The following is a 20,794-nucleotide window of genomic DNA, read 5'->3' on the forward strand; positions in this document are numbered from 1 at the left end:
TCCCAGCCTCCAGAAGGAAATGCTACACTTCCAGCTTTTTGGGCATCACCCATTTCAGAGCAAACATTTGGCCAGACCCCAGAATCTCTCAGGACAAGCAGCCCTCTGCGGCATGCAGCACACCCTGCTCTCCTGGGGCCACCCTTCCTCCCTCCCTGGCAGAGTTCAGCACTCCCCACTCACCCCATGGTGTTGAAGTCATCATCAGGAGGCACATAGTCTTCATCATCACTGGTCAGGCCCAGCTCGTTCCCATAACACTGGTGGACAAAGTGCCAGAGCTCCTTGGGACACAGAGGCTGAGACAGGGAATACAGAACACAACCCGTTTGCACCCAAGAATGCTAGAATACACTGAAAGTTTGGAACTACCAGGAGGAGGAGGGCATTCCTTGCCCTGAAAGGGGAAGTGAGAGATTCTGATACAGGGAGGTGAGAGGCTTTCTATGGGCTCAGCTCTGTGAATTTCCATTTTATGGAGTTTACTTCGTTAATCTCTGGCCTAGAGATTGCCCCCATCGAGCACCAACAGGCCCTGTCACCAATAACCCTCCACCACCAGCCCCCGTTCTGCCCCAAAACCTGACACTGTTATTTTTCCATGCCACAATCTCCTGTTACCTAGAAGTACCAGAAAGCTACACCCAGAGCAGCACATGGATGAGACTTCCCACTAAACAATGCTGGAATGTAAAAATGAAAGCACTAAACCTGCATTTCCTCTTCTGCTGTGCCTCCATTTAATGTCTGCTGCTCCACCAAGCCCCGACACCTTATGAGGTTCTTTTTTTCTCCTTCAATTTTGTTTAAATTAAAGCTGCCTAAACAATCCCAGCTGCAGGGAAAATGATCTCAAACAGCAACGAGGAAAAACATTTCCTGCTGCAGTTTGGAATCAAAAGGAGTTTGTGTCACTGGACACCCCTGTGAAAAGTATATACTGCAGATGGAAAGAGAAAATGAATTATGCAGAGCATTGAAAAAAGCCCAGATTTTAGGGATACAGGTCAGTGATCACCACATGACTGTGACATGAGCTCTGAAAAACAGGGCAGGAAAACTTGTGATTTAAAGACGTGATACAGGGATGAAAGGGGATTTTTACCCATGAGAAACTTATGACCAACGACAAAGATTTCTTGGTAATGAAGGGAAACAAATCCGGTGAACTTCGGAGCTGCTGGCTCGAATTTCTTCCCATAGTAACTGCACGGGATAAGGCAGGAATTTTTTCATCTGGCTCCCCAAAGCAGCAACCAAAAGCATTGGAAAAAAGCCTCTAATGAGGAACTTTCATCCAGAAGAATGTCTGACTGTTCCACCTCCTTCCCACAACACATGAACTCACATCCATGTCTTATCAGGAAAATTGGACTCAGTTCTTTCTCCCCCCTCTCCTGCCAGCCACGGACCCCACATTTGGAAAAAGAGCTCTGGAAGTGCTTCCTGTCTTTATCCCTGTCTCAGTTCCCTTTTGCCTTCACCTTGAGACCAAGGGCACTGAATTTCGTTGGGAACTTCAAAAGGCTGCTCAGTTTACAGCCTATGGAACAGCACAGCCTGCCCGAGGCAAGGTGATCCCTTCTCCTCCTAAATCCTACCCCAATTTTTGGGACAGGGTATTCCTGGTGCTTCATTCCTCCAGTGTTCCAGCATGGCCTGAACTCCAGCCAGGACATCCCGAAATGCTGGGAGCACTGTAACATCAGGCTTGCTGCTGCACAGAGGCCAGAAATACCCCACACACTGTGGAACAGATACTCGGATCAAATATAGGATTTACAGGGCCTCTGGCACAGCAGGAGCAAATTTATTTTAAAACCCAACCCACTGAGCCCTTACCCAGAGCACCCTGCACCCACCACTGCCCTCACTTGGATTTGGGATGCCCTGAACACTCATTTTCTGCCCTGTCTGCATCTCCACACTTCTGGAGCACAGACTGACTGAGAGCTCTGCCTGCACAGTGAGTTATTTCTGCTGCTTTTTGAACTGCTTTCCTGAGTGCTGCTTCACTGTGGAATCACAGGCTTCCGAAAAATCCCCTCCTGAGACCCCCATTCCACTCCTCAGCAGAGTGGCACCAACTGTGTGTGTACAGCATGGAATTCCCTGCAAAAAGAGGGAATTGCATCTGCAGTCACAAGCCTGCTCTGCCTGAACACTTGTGTTTGCTGTCCCTACGTGCTTTTTCAGCCAGAAGTGATGCTCCTGCCCACATCCATCACCCCCCTTCCATCCCAGCTCAGCTCTGAGGTTGTCTCTCTGTACCTTGTCAAGCAAAGCATTCTGCCAGAGTCTGAACATCATCATGTACGTCCTGTCTCGAGCCCCAAAGGAAGTAAAAAAGTGCTGGATGGGGAGAGAGGGAGAGAAAAATCAGTTCAGAAATAGCCAAAAAATAGGGGAAGAACACAACAAGCCTGTTTGGGGTCACCATCCAGCTGGACTGAGCCATCCACACAGCACAGAGTGAAGCTCATGGAGAGGCCAGGGAGTGAGCCCTGAAACAGCTCTGTCAGAGATGTGCTGCTGTACAACCTGGATGCTTTACCTGGCCCCACACCCCACACCTGAGCTCCAGCCTCAGCCCAGCTCAGCACCAGCTCAGCCCCCAGCCCTTTTCCCTGGGTATTTCCCCAGTTTGGAAAAACCCCACCCCACACTCCAACTCCCCTGCCAGCCACACAGGGGCAGCCCCAGCAGTGTGGGAGGTACCTTTTCAGTGTCAGTGCAAACTTGGATGGCATTGGGAATGAGCCGTGCTGTCTTTTCCTTGGTCATGGAGCAGATGTCCTTCAAGCGAACCGTCAGCTGCACCAGGGAGGGGAAAAACACCAGGAAAGGGAGAAACTGGTGAGAAAAGCAACAGAAGAGCCCTTCCAAAGCAAACCTGAGCACAAAGCCCAGCTTTAGGGCAGCAGAGGGAGAGCCTTACCAGCGTCTCCCAGCGGAAGATGTTGCTGTAGAAGCAGATCCAGTTCTCGGAGAGGTAGAGGCGGCCCTGCAGGAGAATGTCTCGTTGGAGAGCACATGAGTAATCTGTGGGAGAACACCAGTGGTCAGTGAGGAGCACAAACCCCAAAAGAGGGACAGCCTAAAGGTGAGGATGAGCAGCAGCATGGAGAGGAGAAGCCACTCAACACAGCAAGGCAAAGGCAGGGCCAGCAGGAGCCGAGCCCCAGCTGCTGCTGTGTCCACTGGGCTTTCTTCTCCCAAGGGCACGTCACAGACAATCTCTCTCCCTGACTGATGACCCTGCCTTATCAGCTGGTCACTCTGCAGCATGCCATGTGCTATTTCCAGATTTCATCTGTCTTCTCCTCTCTGCCTCCCGGTGTCACTGGGCATTTCTCCCCCCGTTTAAGCATCCCTAACGATTTCCATCCCTCTGCCAGGCCGGGCAGCATTCACCAGCAGGAGGCATGGGAGGGGATCACCAGTTATGTAAGACACAGGAGCAGATGCCATGCACCAGGCATCTCACCAGCTGGGACATGAGGTTTGGGAAGGGCAGCCATGTGTGAGCAGGGATATTGGGAAAAAGGGAGGTGTCATTCCTCACCAAACGAGGAAAACCCATCAGAAAACACAAAACCCATCAGAAATGTGCTCCAGGCAGACTGAACAGCCTTGTTCCTCAGTGGCAATGTCTGGAGAAGGAAAATCTGGATGGATTCCTGATTTCCTCCCCAAAGCACAGCACTGGCCTTACCTACGATGAGGCGCTCCGTGTCCGGGAGCTGCTTGAAAAGCTTCCTGAAATCCTCATTCCGCTGTTTGTACGTCGGACTCAGCACCTGCAAGGAACAGAGGGGCTGGTGAAGAGAGGGGCAGCCAGGAGGGCAGGGACACGGAGGGGGGAAACGGGAACACCTCGGTACAGGAGGAGGGGGATCAGATGCACTTACAGAGCGCGAGGCCAGGAGCTCCCATCACAGCCCGGCGATGGGAGGGTTTGGGCTTTAGTGCAGGGAGTGAGAGGAAGAGGAGAACCTGACTTGGAAGAGCAAGTCCAGGGTAGAAAAGCTGCACCCCTGCCTGCACAAGCTGTGGCTGCAGAGGAATCCCCTCTCCCTGCAATCCTACACTGTCCAAGGTACAGCGTGTGCTCTGCTCGCAATGCATCAGTCCCCTGCCAACCCTCAGGAACGGCACAGCTACCCCAGAAGATGGGTGATTTCCCCCAGGAAAGGGGTGATTTCCCCCAGAAAAGGGGTGATTCACCCCAGAAAAGACGGGTGATTCGGCCCTGCCAGAGAAGTTCGAGCAACCACCGTCACCAAGAGCTCAGGATTCCCCATGCCCACCCCTCTCCCCACCACACAAACACACAGCCACGTGCTGGGATGGTGAGGATGCTTTAGTGGGGCTCTGAAAAGACTCTCCCAGGGACTGAACCGTGTCCTGCACTTGTTTTGTGTCCTGGCCTCAGGGAAGGGCTCCGGAACATGGGGCTGTCGGCTGGAGGACGATCAGGCTCCTCTCTGGGGTCACTGAGCCGTGATGCGACTGCCCACACCTCCCACACCCCGTGCCAGCTGCTCCCAACAGCCACAACATCTTCTGAGGGCAGAGCTTCAGATCAGAGGCAGGTGCAAGTTCACATCTCCCAGACAATCTGCAGTGCTCTTTCTCCTGCCAATGGAGAAGAAGCCACCTGGAGTACCACCTTTTCCCTCTCTATCTCCATTCCTTCCCAACAATCCTCTTCCAGAGGCACCGATTTCCCGAGGCAGAAAGGTGGGAGCCTTCCAGCAAGGGCCCCAAAAATCTGAGATTAGAGAAGGCAGCTTCAGCTTGAGAATGGTGGTGGAGTCACAGGGGTGGGAGGAATGCAGGGTTTACTTAGAATTATCCTCACAGAGCTGCCAAATGCTGTCAAATCACAGCAGATTCGATGCTGGTTGTCAAATCACAGACAACCCCTCGCCCCCAAAAGCGTTCCCTGTTCCTCACACCGACTCAATGGACTGGAAACAAAAATATTCCAGCATCAGCTCAGCACTTCCGAGCCTCACTCCAGCCCCACGGGTCCAAAGGAAGGGATCTCACCCTGAGTAAAATCTGCCAACCAGCAGATGACAGAAATATGAATTTCACTTACCAAACTCCCAGCCTGAACATCTGGAAAAGATCTTGGTCTGAGAAGGGCTCCAGCAAGAACCCAAGCCCAAGATTTCCAGGAACAAGCAGACAGGACAGGGACAGAGTAGGGAACAGGGCTGAGCTTTGGGGCTCAGAGCAGCCCAGCTCAGCAGGAGTTTCCATGTGGAGGGGCCTCCAACACAGCCTGGCTAAAACCTGTCCTAACAGAGGCTCTGCTCAGCCCCAGCAGCTCTGGCAGGGTGCAAACAGTTCAGTTTAGAGACACTCACAGCTGGGATTTCATCTGCTCCAGGGCTGACATTTCCTTGAGAGAAGTCCACAAGTCCCTCCGGGTCCCACTGCAACCATGGCAGCTCTTGATCCAGGAAAAGATCCCAGAGAGAGCCACACTCCAGCAGGGAATCCATCTCCTTCCCTCAGCACTGGCACAGCTCACTCAAACTCAGCTCTTCCTGCTCCTGCTGCTCCTTGTTTATGTCCAAAGTCGAGAGAGGTGCAGCAGCTTGGCAGGAGTTTCGGTGCCTTCCCCTGCTTTCCTGCCCACATCCAGCTCATCTGAGGCGGCCCCTGAGGATCTGAGCCAGGATTTGCCCTCCAGAGGACTTTTCCCAAAGAGGCTCATCGGGGTAATTGTGCTGGTGGGCACCCTCTGTGCTCTCCTGCTGCAGCCTCAGCAGCTTCTTGCTGTGGGCATCCCCTGCAGCAGCCCTGGCAGGCGTGTGCAGGGCACCTGAGCTGCCCCCGAGCACAGCCAATGTCCACAAGTGCCGGCTCCAACCCCAAACAGCTCCGGCCGCCAGCCCCGCTGCAACTCACGCGGCTTCCAGGACCCAACAGGAAGGCAAACAGCTCAGAGTTCAGCTTTTCCCCCCTCTTTGGAAGCAGAAAAGCAGCGATTCTTACTCCTCAGTGCCTGCCCTGCAGTCCCTCTCTGCTCTCAGAGGCAGCCTCAGTGTTTCTCAGGGCAGGGGCGGCTGGGGAAGATCCCAAAATGACTCGCACATGCCTCGAGCTACTGGGGCTGGGGAATTCTGCCGGCCAATGCCCTGCAGTAACCCAGGCTCGGCCCTGCCTCCCAGCAGATGTTTCCTGTAATGGAAAGTTGCTGGACAGAGTGTGCTGGGGGAGGCGTGAGGGGAGCGAGGAGAGACCGGGCTGAAGGATGTGGCTGGGAGAAACCAGTCAGGGGAGATCCACACGGGCAGAAATCTGAGGGGCTGCACCACTCCTGGGTGTATCTCTGAGCCCACTTTTCTCCCCTCAAAAAATAAAGCTTTTTAGGATTCGTTCATTAGTCCGGTCACTTTGGAAATGAAGGCCGAGGGCTTCCTCCAGGAAATGAACTCCCTGCAGATCCAGGAGATTGCCTGGGGTGCTGGCACTCCCTGTGTCCCTCTGCCCTGAGTCCCAGCCTCCCCATCTCCCTGCTCAGGTGAGGAAGTGCCCAGGTAAATGCCGACAGCAGGGCACCAGATCTGCTCAGCTGTGAGCAAACACTGAAATAAACCCCTCATTCTTCCCAAACTGGGCACACAGATTTCAAAAAACACCAACCAAGCAAACAGCCCAGCCGGTGCTGAGGCACTGCTCCACTCCAAGCCAGGGGTGCAGTTTGCTCACTGACGAGCTCTGTCTGCTCAGCTGCACCCCAAAATCCTTGCTGCTGCTAAGGGAGCACACAGCTCTCCCATTCAGCACTGTCAGAGGGAAGCAGTGCCTCCATCTGCACCCCAAGATGAGGGAATAATAAAGAAAAATCCATTCTGTAACCTGTGAAGGACAAAGAACTGGGATTACAGCCACCTGTGCTGCTTTACTCAATGGCCCTCTTTGCTGGAAACTCCAAATGGGATTGAACCCCCAAAAAGCCCCACCAGGATGATTCTGTTCTCACCCCAGCCACCTGCCTCTGCAGAGGTGAATGGGAAGAGCTGACCTGGAGCTGGAGGCAGCAAACATTAACTGCACTGCAAACAGAGACGGGACAGGATGGCACTGCCAAGGTGGGGGGAGAGGATCCGTGGGGAAATGGGGACAAAAGGGTCACTCCCCATGGTGACATCTCCCTGTTACACACAAACCCTCCACGGGAAACTTAAAAGTAAATATTGCTGGGGGATGGGACAGGACATGAAAGTCTGAGAACACAAAACCTGAGGAATGTTGAGTTTTGGAGAGAACAGGTCACAGAAAACAGGGAGCAGAGCTGGCAGGAGGCACAGAGGAGAGGGGGAAGGAAAATTTATCCAGTTGCATGACTGATGGACTTCTGTGATGGACATTGCTCCTGGAAAACTACTGGAATAAATGGAACACACTCCCTGCTTGTGTGGGAGAGTTTAGACCCCACTGACAGCAGGGCTGACATGAAAAACCAGCAAAGAAAGTGGCCACCTGTCCCACAGCATCTCCTCTAAACCCATTCTGGTTGCTCAGATTTTGCTTCTTTTTCCTTTTTCTCCCTTTAAAAGTGAATGAGAAGCAGAGGAAGATGCTTCAAAGTAATCACCAGCCATCTGGGCTGGAAAATGGATCCGAGTTCATCATCACACGAACTTGCACCGACAGTTCACTTCTAATTTAGTGCCACTACAACCCAGCAACTGAGCCAGGCTGGTAATCCACACACTGAAAGTCATGGAAAATCTGACAGGATGAAAAATACCTGAAAGGCAGGGAGTTAATATCGCTCCAGAAATAATTTCATGAAATGGTTACTGGGACTTAGAAGATGAATGTGCTGATTTACAGAGAAAAGGGCTCTTCAACACCTTGCTCATTCATCAGGCCTGGATTTGTGCATTAAACTCTGCTCACGTGATTGCTGCTGCTGAGGGAGGCTCAGGCTGCCACCTCTGGGAAAGGTGTTTCTGATGCTCTCCCTGAAGTGAGGCATTCCCCTTGGTCTTTACAGGGCACGCTTTACTCTTTCCAGCAGCTGAGTTTCCCCTCCACTGTGGTACCCACGAGGTCTCCAAGAAAACACACAGCACTCTGAGGCCAGCCAGGGCTGGTTTCTTATCAGTCTTGTGATGTCTGGTTATTCTTCAGAAGCTCAAGAGCTGCTCAGAGTTCCCCACAAAGGCCCTTTGCAGCATCACAATGTACCACAGGTCCTCAGCCAGCTCCTCCTGCACAGGCTTTCCCTGCAGTTTTCCCAATGGAAAACTCTGGGCTCTCCCCTTTACCCGCCTCCCCACTGGAATTTTGGGTTTATTTTTGAGACTTTGAGCTCCTGCCAGGCTGAGAGCTGCCCTGTGTGCACAGATCTGTTTGCAGAGCTGCAGGAGCAGGGCCCCTGTCCCACTCCCTGCAATCCTCAGGGCAGACTTTGCTCTCCCAAACGCAGGTGGGAAGGACTGGGCTCCTATTGATCTGCCCAGACTGACTGGGATAGCAAATATTCCTAGTTTTCTAATATTTACAAACACCTGGAAGAGGCAATTGGTGTCTTTTCACTGCTCAGGTCAGTTACAGGAAGAAAAACATTCAAAGCATGTGACAGATAAAAATAAAGGAATACAGAGCAAGGCACAGCTTGGGATGTAAATACTGAAGCGAAAACCTCACTGACAGATAAAAATCTCACCTGTTCCCTGATGTTTTCTCTAACTTTTCAGGATCATCTATCTATCATCTATTCTGTTTTCCAGAGCATCCTCTGGATTCTCCTGAAGCCTGGTGCCGGATTGGAGAATCAAACCCTGCTACAGAGCAGCAGAAATGCTGCAGGATCTTGAGACACACACCCTAATTTAGGGACAGGGACATAGAAGGATTCACAGTCCAAGTGAGACAGAATGAGGCAGGAAAACCATGGCAGATTTGCCAGGCTCAGGGCCTCAACTGTGACACAGAAATGAGAGCTCTCCACGCTCAGAAATGGGGCCCTTTGCCCAAATCCCAGAGAGAAGAAGGAAGGAGAGAGATTTTACCCCTGGCAGCAAAATATCTCCAGTTTGTCTCTCATTGTAATGACATCTGCTGGGTGACACATTCCTTCTGCCGAGTGTGGAGTTACTGACACCCCCACAGACAGAGCAATTCCTCCTTGGTGTCCTCATGGAAGTGAAACACAGATTTCCCACCTCTCTGAGCACCTCGGGTGCACAGACTAAGGCACATCTCTGTTTCAGTAAACAGAACTACAAAGGAAGTTTAGTTTTAAGGTCTGAGTCCTATTTTCAAAATGATTTTAAAATAATAAATCAATTAACAACAATTCACCATGCAGACACACGACCCAAAGCAGACACAACTGATGGTTAAACCACGAGTGACCAACAGATTTCTCCTCCCTAAAAACCACGGTATTTCCAAACCAAACTCTCCATGTTCAGTTCCTCACTAAAGGCACGAGAAACACCTCAGGGACTTTTCCTTTCCACTGACCTCCTGCTCTTGCACCACAAAGAGGAAACCCCAAAAGGCTGAGTGCATTTATTCCCAAACTGGTGTTCTCTTCTCAATCTCACAGTGCACCTGCACCAGTTTGCATTTGTCCTCTGGAAAGCCAAGCAGAGAAAACACAACCAGAGAGAGGGGCAGGTCTGCCAAAGCAACCCATGACCTCACTCCACCCCTTTACCTCCCACTTCTCCATGGGGCAGGGATGGCAATCCCAAAAAAGCACTGGTGGGATCAGAAGGAGAACACACAAGGCAGGAGAAGTTGATGGCATCTTAAGGAAAAAAAGAGAGAAAAAGGAATCCAGGAGAAGGGAAAGGGAGGGTTCCAACTGGCAAAGAGGGATGCAGAGCTACAGAGACAAAAAGACCAGTTAAAAGCAGCAAAAAAATGAAGAAAACTGGTGATACCCTGGGGATCTTTGAGGACCATGTACTCTTTGAGGCAGGGATTATTTTTTGGGTTGGGTTTGCACAGTGCCTGGCACCCAGGGCTGCTGAGCTGGCACAGAGAACAATGTGGAGGGTGTTCGCTCTGGGCACGGTGGGGTTTATGTAAAATGCAAGTGGGGGAAAGGGAGCACAGGAAATTCTGAGGCTTCATGAAGAGGCCTCTGATTCATTTCTAGAGCTGCTCTCAGAGGGGAAAGGAATGGCAGAATCAGAATGGTCCAAATGGCACAAAAATCCTGCCTGGAAGGAGCTGGCAAAGAAGGGGAACTATCAAGGAGGTGCATTAGCAGGTTTTTAATGGAAATAACATTGCCAAGACGGACTGACTTCCGGGAGTCTGTGGCTCATCCATATTTTCACACTGCTGCTTTTATCTGGCCAGAATGTCTCTCCTAACTAGAAAATGGGTTTGTTTTGTTTTGTTTACAAAGGAAAATAATGGGGTGGGGTGGGGAAAACCACAAAAAAATGCAGCCAGTGCTTACTCTCCGGATGTACTGTCTCTCATGCTGAAAATATATGGAGGAAAAACAAGAGAACAGAAAGATAAGATAGAGAGGACATGAAAACACAAGAGACCCACAGAAGCAGACCACAGCAAAGCATCATGCAGCAGGGAATGGAGCTCAGCAGCTACAGGCAGAAGCAGTAAGAGCCAAAGTCACCTCTAGCCTGGTGACAGAGTCAGGTTTTGGCAGCAGGTCAGGCCGGGGCATCTGCTCACAGTCCTTATCTGCCACTTCTCCACCAGTCTGGCCCACCTTGGTTTGTATTTTATTTTTAATGCTGCTGCCTCGATCCCTCTCTGCCTCTGAGAGCTCTCCCTGCCCACGCTACACCCGCTGCTGTTCACACCCAGCACGTTCCTAACTCTGCCTCCCTCACCTCTGTCCAACCTGCCCACGCTGTTTCAGCCAAAACCACACATTCTGCTGGCCCCCACTCTGCTGTCTGATGGCTGCAGGAGGGCAGGAACTGTGGCTGACCTTGGGATGGCTGCTGCATTTGCCTGTGGCTACTCCAGAGCCTCGAGGGTGGGGCCCGACCGTGCAAAAGTGACACCGACTTTGTGCCCAGAGCAGGGCCACTCGTGCTGGCAGAACGAAAAGAACACCGAGGCAGAAGCAAAGGGTGGTTGGTGTTTCTATGGGGTCAGTAGAAAATAATTCCTCTCTCGCCCCCGCACCGCCCTGAGAGATGCAAAGGGTTTGCAGGGTGGCAGCTCTGTTTGTCACCACGTGTCACCACACCACGGCCCCCATGCTGAGAAACCTGAGGTGCAGGATGTGGGGAGCATCACGAGAGTGACCAAAAAGGACAAAGCTTCTGCTCTCTGTCTCTGGCATCCCTCTCCTCAGGATGTCAGCCCTCCTTTGCCAGTGCTGAGCCATTTCCACCTCCTCCTCCTGGAAATGGTCAGAGTGCCCCAGTGCCACTGCAAAGCCCCTTTGCACCTTCCCCCCGCCCAGCCCACAGCACCCAGGGACAAGAGAAACTGAAGTACTTACATTATACCAACTCTGGCTTTTCTGTAAGGACAAAATAAAAGAGAAGCATTAGTTAGCACAGAGATCTTAGGATCACAAAGAGAGGGACAGAGAAAGCAGCTCCAATCTGGTTTGTATCATTAGTGAAGTGAAAGTGGGATTAAACAGAAGATTTCAATGGATTTCACAGTGTGGTCTAACAGAGTTATCCCCAGTTACAGAAGCAAATCCAGCAGCAGGAGTCTGGAATAGGAGACAGTTCAGGCCAAGGTGTGCATGTCCACATGCACACACACAGACATGCTGTCATCTTGTGTGCAGACCAGCAGTGCCACACAGCAACAGAGGAGCTCACCACCATCATCATCACCATCACATCATCACTGCCAGCTGTGTTTTAGGGGCTTCATTCTTCCACTGGCCAGCTGGCAAAACTCACATTGCCTCAAACAGCCCTTGAAGCACTGCTAAGGGCAGGGACACAGCTTTGCTCACAAAAGGCAAATGTTCCAAGAGTATTTTCAATTTTTAAAGGGACACACACACACAGAGCCAGGAAAAGTGCTGTAGAAAATCGCTAGAAAAGCTAAGCAAGGAAAAAAAAAGGCTGGGATTTGGTTTTTTTTCAGCATTTCAGTGCACAGTGTTTTGCATCATCTGCACTGTGATTTTTTAAATTTTTTTTTTCGTCCTTATCACGGCATTTCAGATGATTTGAGAGGACAGGCCACACGTCACACTGGAGCACACAAAAGAGCTGGCTCAGCTTGGAAAGTCACGCTCGGCAATTTGCAGCTGGAGGTGAGATTTACCTGCACAGGGAGAGGAAGAAATGAGCTTCCCACTCCAGCCAGGCTGGCTTTCCAACAGGACACTGGGCAGAGCTGACAGGGTACACAGGAATCCCCCCCTTTTGGGGGGATTTACCTCAGGGCAGTGGAGCCTGGGGGCACTGTAGCCTTTCCCACCGAGGGTGGGCAGCTCCAGCTGTGCTGTCCCCCTCTCCCAGCCACTTCCACACTACATTAGTGGGAGCTGAGGATAGCACACAAGGACAGAAGCAATATTTCACTGCCTTTCCTCCTTTGAAGCCATCTTGCTTCTGACCTTGGAGAATTTTCCAGGCTTTGCACCCGGTTTGGAAGAGGAAGGGAAACATTCTGTGTTTCACTGGGAATTCAGCTCATGTTCACACAGAAACTGCCTGCCCTGGGGCAGCCCACCAGGACACACAGGATGTTCTGCTACAGGAAAGGAGAAGTGTTAGTGAGATCAGATGGGACCAGAGATTTCTGTGAAGATACAGGGGCTGCTCTGTTCCCTCCCCTGGATCTCCCTGCTTGCAGTTCCCTGTGTGCCACTCCAGCCACAGAACCTCACTGGCACCTGGATCCCACTCTTGGAGCCAGCATTTCTGTAGGACTCATTGCAGAGCTCCCAGTTTTTCTGCGCTGGTCTCTGATGAAAAGCCCCACAGTAACAGAGCACGTGGGCTAAAATACAAAACTCTGACGTTAGAAAGAGGAACACCCCTTTTTCCCCAAATTCTGGGGAAAGGAGATGAGCTGAAGGACTGCACACAGAGCATGGCTCATCAGCCAACCAGAGGAATTTCCTCTTACTTCCCACTCTTTTCCATACTTGGCCATACCCTCCATTCATAAAGGATCGGGTTGAAGTCATCCCTCCCTGCAAGTAGGACGTGGAAAAAAGCCTTATGCAACCCAGTCTACACTATAAAAAGAACCAGGGTAATTAATCTAAACCCTGCACACAGCACCTTGTCCTCAGGAGCACAGGGCCCGAGATGGAGTGATTTTCCTGCAGATTTGTTTTGCCATCTGTCTGCCTTAATGAGCAAAAGGCGTAACTCAGAAATTCCTGGGGAAAAAAAACCCTCACCATCAAACTATAATTGGCACACACACAACAGAGGCACTGCTGTCACTGTGGCTTCTAAATCAGGGTGCCCATGCTGTGGTGTCAGCACAACCCAACAGGATTTCACTCCCCTCTGCTGCATTCATTGCAGGAGCTATTTATTTTTTTCCTCCTCACATCTGAATTCCCCTGAATCAAGGTTCCCCTATAAAGGAGCTCTGCAGGTTCTTCTTTGAGCTCTTCCACACAAAAAAATTATACAGACATCCATAATTATACTGACATCTGTAATTTTACCAACATCCTTAATTATACCAACATTCAAACCTCATCTTTTGCCTCCACCAAGTTCAACAGACTTGTCCAAAATCCAAAAAACCTCAGCCCTTAAATCTCTCTTCTATTTTTTTTTTAACTCACTGAGAGTACAGGGAGATGCAAACTGTGAAAATCAAGAGACAGTAAAACAGAGGGGGGGAAAAAAGGGGAGGGGGAGAAAGAAAAAGGAAAAACATATTCTTACTTTGAGCAGGTTAAGTCTGTCATACTGGAAAAAGAAACCATAAGCATTAGAACTGAAAAGAGAAAATAACTAAGTAACAGAGGGAGAGAGCTGCACACAGACACGGAGAAAATGGGACTGGTTTGCAGAGACGATGCTACAGGAGCACAGAGCAGAGCTCGTGGTTACAAGGGGGCTGTAACCAGGAAGAACTTTGGAGGAATGTGAAAAATGGAATATTTTCTCTAAGCCTTGAATGGCTGCCTCTAAATATTCATGATTTAGTGACCTCCCACCTGGAGCACTGCTAGGGAAGGTTACAGCTCTGCAGCGCACACGGGTCACACGTAGAACTTCACCCTGGTAACTCCATCCAAAAGGAGTTTCTACCTCTCAGCATCACTGGCAGCAGCATCACAACTCACTCCTTGTTGCTCCCAAGTGAGTGACGTGCCACAGAGCTCTAGGAGTATCCCCAAATCCCTTTTACACCTGGGGAAGCAGAGGCACAGAACGGGGCTGAGGGCAGAGCTCGGAGCAGATCCCAGAGCCCTCTGTCCTGCTCTGCGCACTTCCAAAAGCTGCGCTGCCCACCCAGCTTCTAAACGGCCATAACTCAGGGAAATGGATGGAATTTATTCCCCAAACCCTCACCCCAGCCCAAAATCATCAGAATTTCATTACCTACTACCTACAGGGGAGTTGTCCCACCCAGTGGGAGGGGTGGATGAGAAGACACAGCCAAACTCTTCTCATCGTGGCACACTGGAAGGACAAGGGGCAACAGTTGTAAGCTGCAGTAAGGGAAAGTCTATGTGGAGAGGAGGAAAAAGCCTGTTCACAAGAGTGGTTAAGCACTGGAGCAGGGGCCTGACGAGGCTGTGGGATCTCCAGCCTTGGAGGGCTGCAAAACGTGGCTGGACGAGGGTTTAGACCAAGCTGACTTAACCCTGCTCTGAGCAGGGGCTTGAGTGAGAGACCTCCTGAGATCCCTCCTGACCTAAACTGTTCTACAACCCCCAGGACCTACACCAAAATTTATGTTTTCCCCCTAACTTAATATTAATCCTCAGCATTCACCATTAGCTACAGGCATTGGGAAGAACCTACAGGAAATCACTTTTATCCTTGGGCAGAAGCAAAACAGTTAAAAAAGACGTATTTCATCACTGCTACTAGCAAAAAGATGGGTTTTCCCTGAGTTTGGAAAGCTGTCCCAGAAGCAGCAAAAGCCTAAGGCTGAGCCAGCCCTTGGTCCGTGGCACACTGCTGGGGTCAGGGTGGCAAAGCAAGCTCTGGGAAAGATTCCCTCGGGATGCAATTCCAGTGCTTAAAAACTCCTGGTGAAGCGCTCCCTCTGACGGCAGCGCTGCAGCACCACAGAACACGGCAGACAAAAGAGGGCAGGGGACTCAAGCAGATCTGTCAGCAATTGTACCAACACAGCAGCAAACTCATGGGCTCAAGCTGTTCCACCTCATTACCCAGACAGGTTGGGGAATCAAACCATTCTTCCTGCAGGAGATGGGCAGGGAGAGGAGAAGAGGCTGAGAAAGGAGAGTTTAAAATCTTTGCCCTCGAGTTCTTTGTTCCTAACCTCTCCCTGTAGGAGCACTCAATGGAATCATCTGTGTGGGGAGAAGCAGGGGGTTTAATGCCTGAAATTCTTCGTTTGTGCCACAGGAAGCAGCTTGTGGAGCCCAGAACAGAGCTCCAGGCTGCACACTCGATGATCCTCGTGGGTCCAACTCAGAATATCCTGAGTGTGTGTGTGTGTGAGCAGGGCAGGAGGCTCTGACAGGCTGCTGGGGGATCCCCTTCCCTCTGAACTCATCTGGGCTCCGCTTCCCTCCTGTTTCTCCAGCTGCCTCGCAGGGGTTGGGGTTTCTCCCTCTCAGAGAAGCAGGGGCTGGCTGCAGGCACCTCACAGCACCTCTGCACACACATTTTACACAGACACCACTCTGTTCCAGGCTTCTTCCCACCAATCCCTCTCCTAAAACCCTCTGCACCTCCAGCTTACCACAGCCTGGCCTGGCCCACACACCTCTACTCACCAGCAATCCTGTCAGGCTACTCCAGACCTTCCACAGCACTTCTTTCACACCTCACCTGAGACTTTAGTCCCACAGTGCTCCTCTGCAGTTATCCCAGCTACAGATACCAAGCACAAGACAATCTGTCTAAAAAAAAGACATAAAGAAGCTTCCAGCAGACACCAGCAAATCATGTGAGGTCGGGCTGGTCACAAGGACCACGACCAAGGGGAGACAGTGAGCCAGCACTGCTCTCTGAGAACTTGCCTGCAAGGAAATCTAAGGCATCGATTGGGGAAAGGCCAAGACAAGGATTTTGTGGATTGTGAAGCCATCCAAGCCATTCTGCTTTTATAAAGTGGAAATGCCAACAGCCTGGCACTTTCTCCCAACAACACCCCACCTGCGTTTCTGATTTTTCCACTCTTCTGGGGGTAGCACAGAGGTGTGAGATCAAATCCCAAATGATCTTATCTCCAATCCAAGAACCCACAGAGGGATCTTCCACTTATCACCTCTCAGAGCGAGCCCATGAATTCTCACAATTCATTTGGGACAGGTCTGTTCTACCGGGTTCAAGCTGGGTTCATGTTCATTTGAAATCACCGATCTTTAATATTTCCATCACACAGGAGAGCGTGCAAGGGCAGTAATCTGAGATCACTGGCCACAAAAATGCTATTCATCATGAAAAGCAGGGAAGAAGTCATGGAGAACAACTCTTGTTTCTGAAATCATGGAGGAAGAAGAGAGGAAGGAGAAGGGATCGTGGTTCTGTTCAACTCCAGTGGATTTCTCCCTGGCAAAGACAGCAGCTCACTTCAAGGGAGAGGGGAAAGCAGAAATTAAAGGCTAAAATGACTTGGAAGCAGCTGAAGGAGTGTGATGAGCAGGCCAGTTCTCACTCTGTGTGAGCAAATATTAGCGAGATCCCAGTGATGTCAGTGAAACCAGCTTCCAGCTACAGGCACGGGGCTGAGCTCTTGCTGACATTCTCACAGCCACAGCAGGAGAATGCCTGACTGGGGTCAGCACTCAGCACCACGGGGAGGGTTCCTGAGTGATGAGACAGCTCTACAGTGGGGGACAGGAGAGAAAAAAGAAGGCTTACTTTGGAGAGGCGCTTGTGTGACTTAATCGGAGAGAAAGCATGCAGGAATGAAAAGAGGGAAATTAGGGAAAGAAGAAAAATTACCTGGCAGATCAAGAGAAGGAAAACCCACACACCCAACAGAGAGCATTGTACCCCCCCTTCCTCGTGGAAGCACCAGGAATTAAAATTAAGCTTTAGTATTCACTGTTGGTAAAAATCTCACTCCCATGACCCTAATTTCCAGCATTTTGAGGGCCAGGGCAATGCTACTCCTCTCTGTGATTCCCCCTTCCCAAGGAGCCCATTTCCCTGCGAGCATCCCCAGTGTGGCTACGAGCACAGCATGCCCTGCATCCTGCCTGCCTCCATCCCACTGGGAGCTTCCCTTTGGGAACACAGTGCTGGCAACCCCGTCCTGAGGGTGTCACCCAGTCCTGGGACAGGGTTTGTAGGTCACTGTGTGCACAGGAAGCCAGGCTGACCTCAAGGGCAACCTCAGAACGTCAGTGATTCAAGCCTGAAAAACCCTTTTCCCCCCTCTTTGGAACTCACAGCCTCCCCCCGTGGTGGTGATGAGAGATCAGAATGTGGGCCACTGAGTCCTGTTCCCTCTGCTGAGCGACCACAAAGGGGAGGGGATGAAGAATCCTTGTGTGTGACAAAGTCCAGCAATAAATCAGGCGAAGATCTAACAGTTCATTTTATACGAGCCATCAGAGTTATGCCTGTGAAATTACTCAGGCTGAAACATCTCACTTCAAAAGTCTGGGCAAACACAAGTGCTCCTGACAGCTGATTTATAACACAACACTGATATACCAGGGTCATAATCAAAGGTCTGTTTGGTTCCCCAGGCTCCTGTGTGTGTTTTACCAGGTCCCACTGCTCACACATAAACCTAGAGCCAAACCTGAAACCCTCTTCCCCTGCACAGCAAAGACAAGGCTGCTTCTAATATGGTCCAGAGACACAAAATCTTCCTGGGGAAAATATCAGCTATCCTGGGCAAGCCAGTCATAACATTGCAGCCATGGAAGGAACGGGCAGAGGGCTGGAAAACTGATTCTGTGCAACCTGAACCTCATCGCAGAGGGCCTGGGCAGGACTGGGGAGATGCACAGGCCCTTCACAGGGGAAATGTTATTGGTTCCATGCCCCTTCATGACCCAGGTGACCAAAAGTAACTGCAACAGGTGATTTTCAAGGTCTTTCTCAAAACCACGGAGCCTCCCAAGGAACAGGACCTTGACAACAGCAAGTTGTAATCAATGAGTTGACTCAGGGCTGGGCTGAAGTCTGACCCAGGCAAAGGACTCCGAGTTAGGAGAACCTTCAGAAATATGATGGGGGAGAAATACGAGGGAGGGAAGTCAGACAGAGAAATAAAAGGCAGAGGACAAAGCCAGTGCAGTGCACGCCCAGCACCAGGGACACCATGGCCAGAGCCCTCTGCTCGCTCCTCACCTTGGAGTTCTTGGCCCCACTGCGGCCTGACTGGGAGGAGCAGCTCCGCTGGACACCCTGCTCCGGCGTGGACGGGGATTTGTCTGAGGAGTGGTCGGAGCCCTTCTCCACCATGGCGTCCCCCGGGGCGTCCTGCGGCGTGGGCGAGCGGGAGCGTTTGCGCAGGATCGGGGAGCAGGCAGGCGTGCTGCGGTTGGAGTTACTGGCAGTACTGCAGGGGGGAAAGGAAGGGGAAAGAACGGCAGCGTTAGCCATCTTCAGACTGAAAGCTGTGCGGCACCCACAGACCTCCCCACAGCACAGCAGGCAGAGCTGCTTCCTGAGCACACACACCCACTGCCCCCAGTGAATTCAGGCAGTTCTCATTTACCAGAGGCAGAGGAACTGCTGGCAGTGCCTTTCTCCACCCACCCTTCAATCCCTCAGACCACAGAGCAATGCCCACGAGAACAAACTCGTTGACTCCTGTGGGCTCCCAGAGTTTCAAGTGATGATCTGAGCTTGGAAAAACTAAACGTGGGCTCAAGAATGAGGGAGGTGGCAGCGAGTTCTCAGTACAGCCTCACTCTGCCCCTCCTTCATTAGTGCAGCTCTTCTCAACACGATGTACGAAAATGTGGTCACACCTTTCAGAAAACACCCCATCAAAGAGCATCAGAAATGTGGGTGCTCTGGGAGGGCAGTCATGATGACATTCAATGAAGCATTTCCTGTACAGAACCATCCTTTCCCACACCAGTTAGAGCTGGGCATGAAAAAGGCTTGCTATGACCTAAAAGCCTTTGTGATTTAAAAAAAAAAAAATTAAGTTCCTCTTTCACAAAGGGAAAAGCAAGGCCTTTCAGAGTTCTACAGAAATTATGAGGGGAACGGAACTTCTCATCCTCTTTCCTCAGCAAATGCCCCAGCATGTCAATCAGCAAGCCAGTAATGTAATTATTAATACAGAACAGGAAAACTCAGATTTCCTCACTGCTCCTTCTCTTTTGATGCCTCTCCTTCCTGACAGACTCTTCAAAATACCACATGCTACACCCATTTTTCCCTCCGTCACTCATTTCCTTCAGGAGTCAAATCTATTTCTGAGCAGTCCAGACATCCTCAAGGCTTTTCCAGCTGGTCCTGCTCAAGTCAGCAGGTTACAGAAGAACCTGGGCTGCTCCAAGGACTGGATCTGTGCTAACTTCTTCAGTACCCTGGTATCTCATGAGCAACACCAAACAGGCCACATCTGACAGCAGAGGCAACAGGGAAAGGATGGAGGAATTACAGCTGCAGGGGACTGAATTAAAGAAGTTGGTACAATCAGAGTCTTAAGGGCTATAATTTAAGCCAAATTATCCAGCAATCACAATGACGCACAGCAAGGTACTCCAAATGGATCGTTTCCTCCCTGAAAAGCTACAAGAGTTAAACACATGCCTGAAGTTTCATTGATTCCCAGATAGAAATCATATCCATCTCTTCTTACCTCTGAAGATGCCAAAACCATTTTATGAGCATTAGTTAGATACGAGTAGACAACGTAACACATTCCTCCAGCAGTTATCAGGTTTGGGTTGGTTTGATTTTGGATGAACTGGCCTCGTAAATTACCCTTTATTTGCTCACTGCTTGTGTCAATGCACAAGTGATGAAACTTTCCCTAAACAGTCACAGCCAAGCTGCTTATGCAAACAGGGCCAGAATCAGATTTCCTAGGAGCTGGCACGGGGCAGGAACAGCAGCATGGAGTTTCACAGGAGCCCCTGAGAGGATGCTGCCCCCAGTATAAAGTGTGCAAGTTCATACAGATAATGAACAGGCTTGGGAAAATGGGTTTGCAAAATGTTCTGCAGGCAGGAAGCTGGATTAAATCAAACTCTGCTCTGTTACCTATTTCTACTCAATAGGATGAGAAATACAGATAGAGAACAACAAAACCTGTTCAAGTAACACCTAAACCCCAAGGCAGCTCCAGGGCAAAGACAGGCAGAGCAATTCCCCCTTGGCTGGGGTTCTTCACAAGGAGCAATGGCACATCCCCCAAGTGCCACATTGTCCCAGCATCTTGTCCTGTGGCCTCCCTTTCCCTGGACAAGGCACAGGAATACTGAATGCTAAACCAGTGCAGCAATAACTGTAGCAATATTCAAGATTTAATCCCTCCAAATAATAACTGATGCAGAAGACAAATCAAAAAATGATCTGGACCATTGTCTCAGCAGCACTGCCTGCAGCAGTTTAGGTATATCATGAAGTAAAATCATCAGGGATTTCTTAGTGTATTGAAATGTTAAAGAGCATCAGGTTCCTTCACAGACTTTCAGCAGATCCAGTTAAAATGGGTGTTTCACCTTGTCTGTGCTCCTGTTGCTCCTTCT

At 50.6% G+C, this 20,794-nt stretch overlaps 1 protein-coding gene across 1 annotated transcript in view; it reads right to left on the bottom strand.

The window, feature by feature from the left end:
* GRAMD1B (GRAM domain containing 1B) overlaps positions 1–20,794 on the bottom strand; it is an 82,634-nt gene that overhangs the window by 9,277 nt on the left and 52,563 nt on the right. Inside the window, exons 3-12 of the mRNA XM_017738359.1 lie at positions 18,432–18,642; positions 16,986–17,006; positions 13,860–13,883; positions 11,477–11,497; positions 10,454–10,477; positions 3,716–3,800; positions 2,939–3,042; positions 2,719–2,814; positions 2,272–2,352; positions 184–299 (exon numbers count right to left, since the gene is read on the bottom strand). Coding sequence (XP_017593848.1) covers positions 184–299; positions 2,272–2,352; positions 2,719–2,814; positions 2,939–3,042; positions 3,716–3,800; positions 10,454–10,477; positions 11,477–11,497; positions 13,860–13,883; positions 16,986–17,006; positions 18,432–18,642 — 783 coding nt within the window. The remainder of the gene's footprint in view (positions 1–183; positions 300–2,271; positions 2,353–2,718; positions 2,815–2,938; positions 3,043–3,715; positions 3,801–10,453; positions 10,478–11,476; positions 11,498–13,859; positions 13,884–16,985; positions 17,007–18,431; positions 18,643–20,794) is intronic.

The sequence above is a fragment of the Corvus brachyrhynchos genome, unplaced genomic scaffold (assembly GCF_000691975.1).
Source record: "Corvus brachyrhynchos isolate BGI_N302 unplaced genomic scaffold, ASM69197v1 scaffold46, whole genome shotgun sequence".
NCBI lineage: Eukaryota > Metazoa > Chordata > Aves > Passeriformes > Corvidae > Corvus > Corvus brachyrhynchos.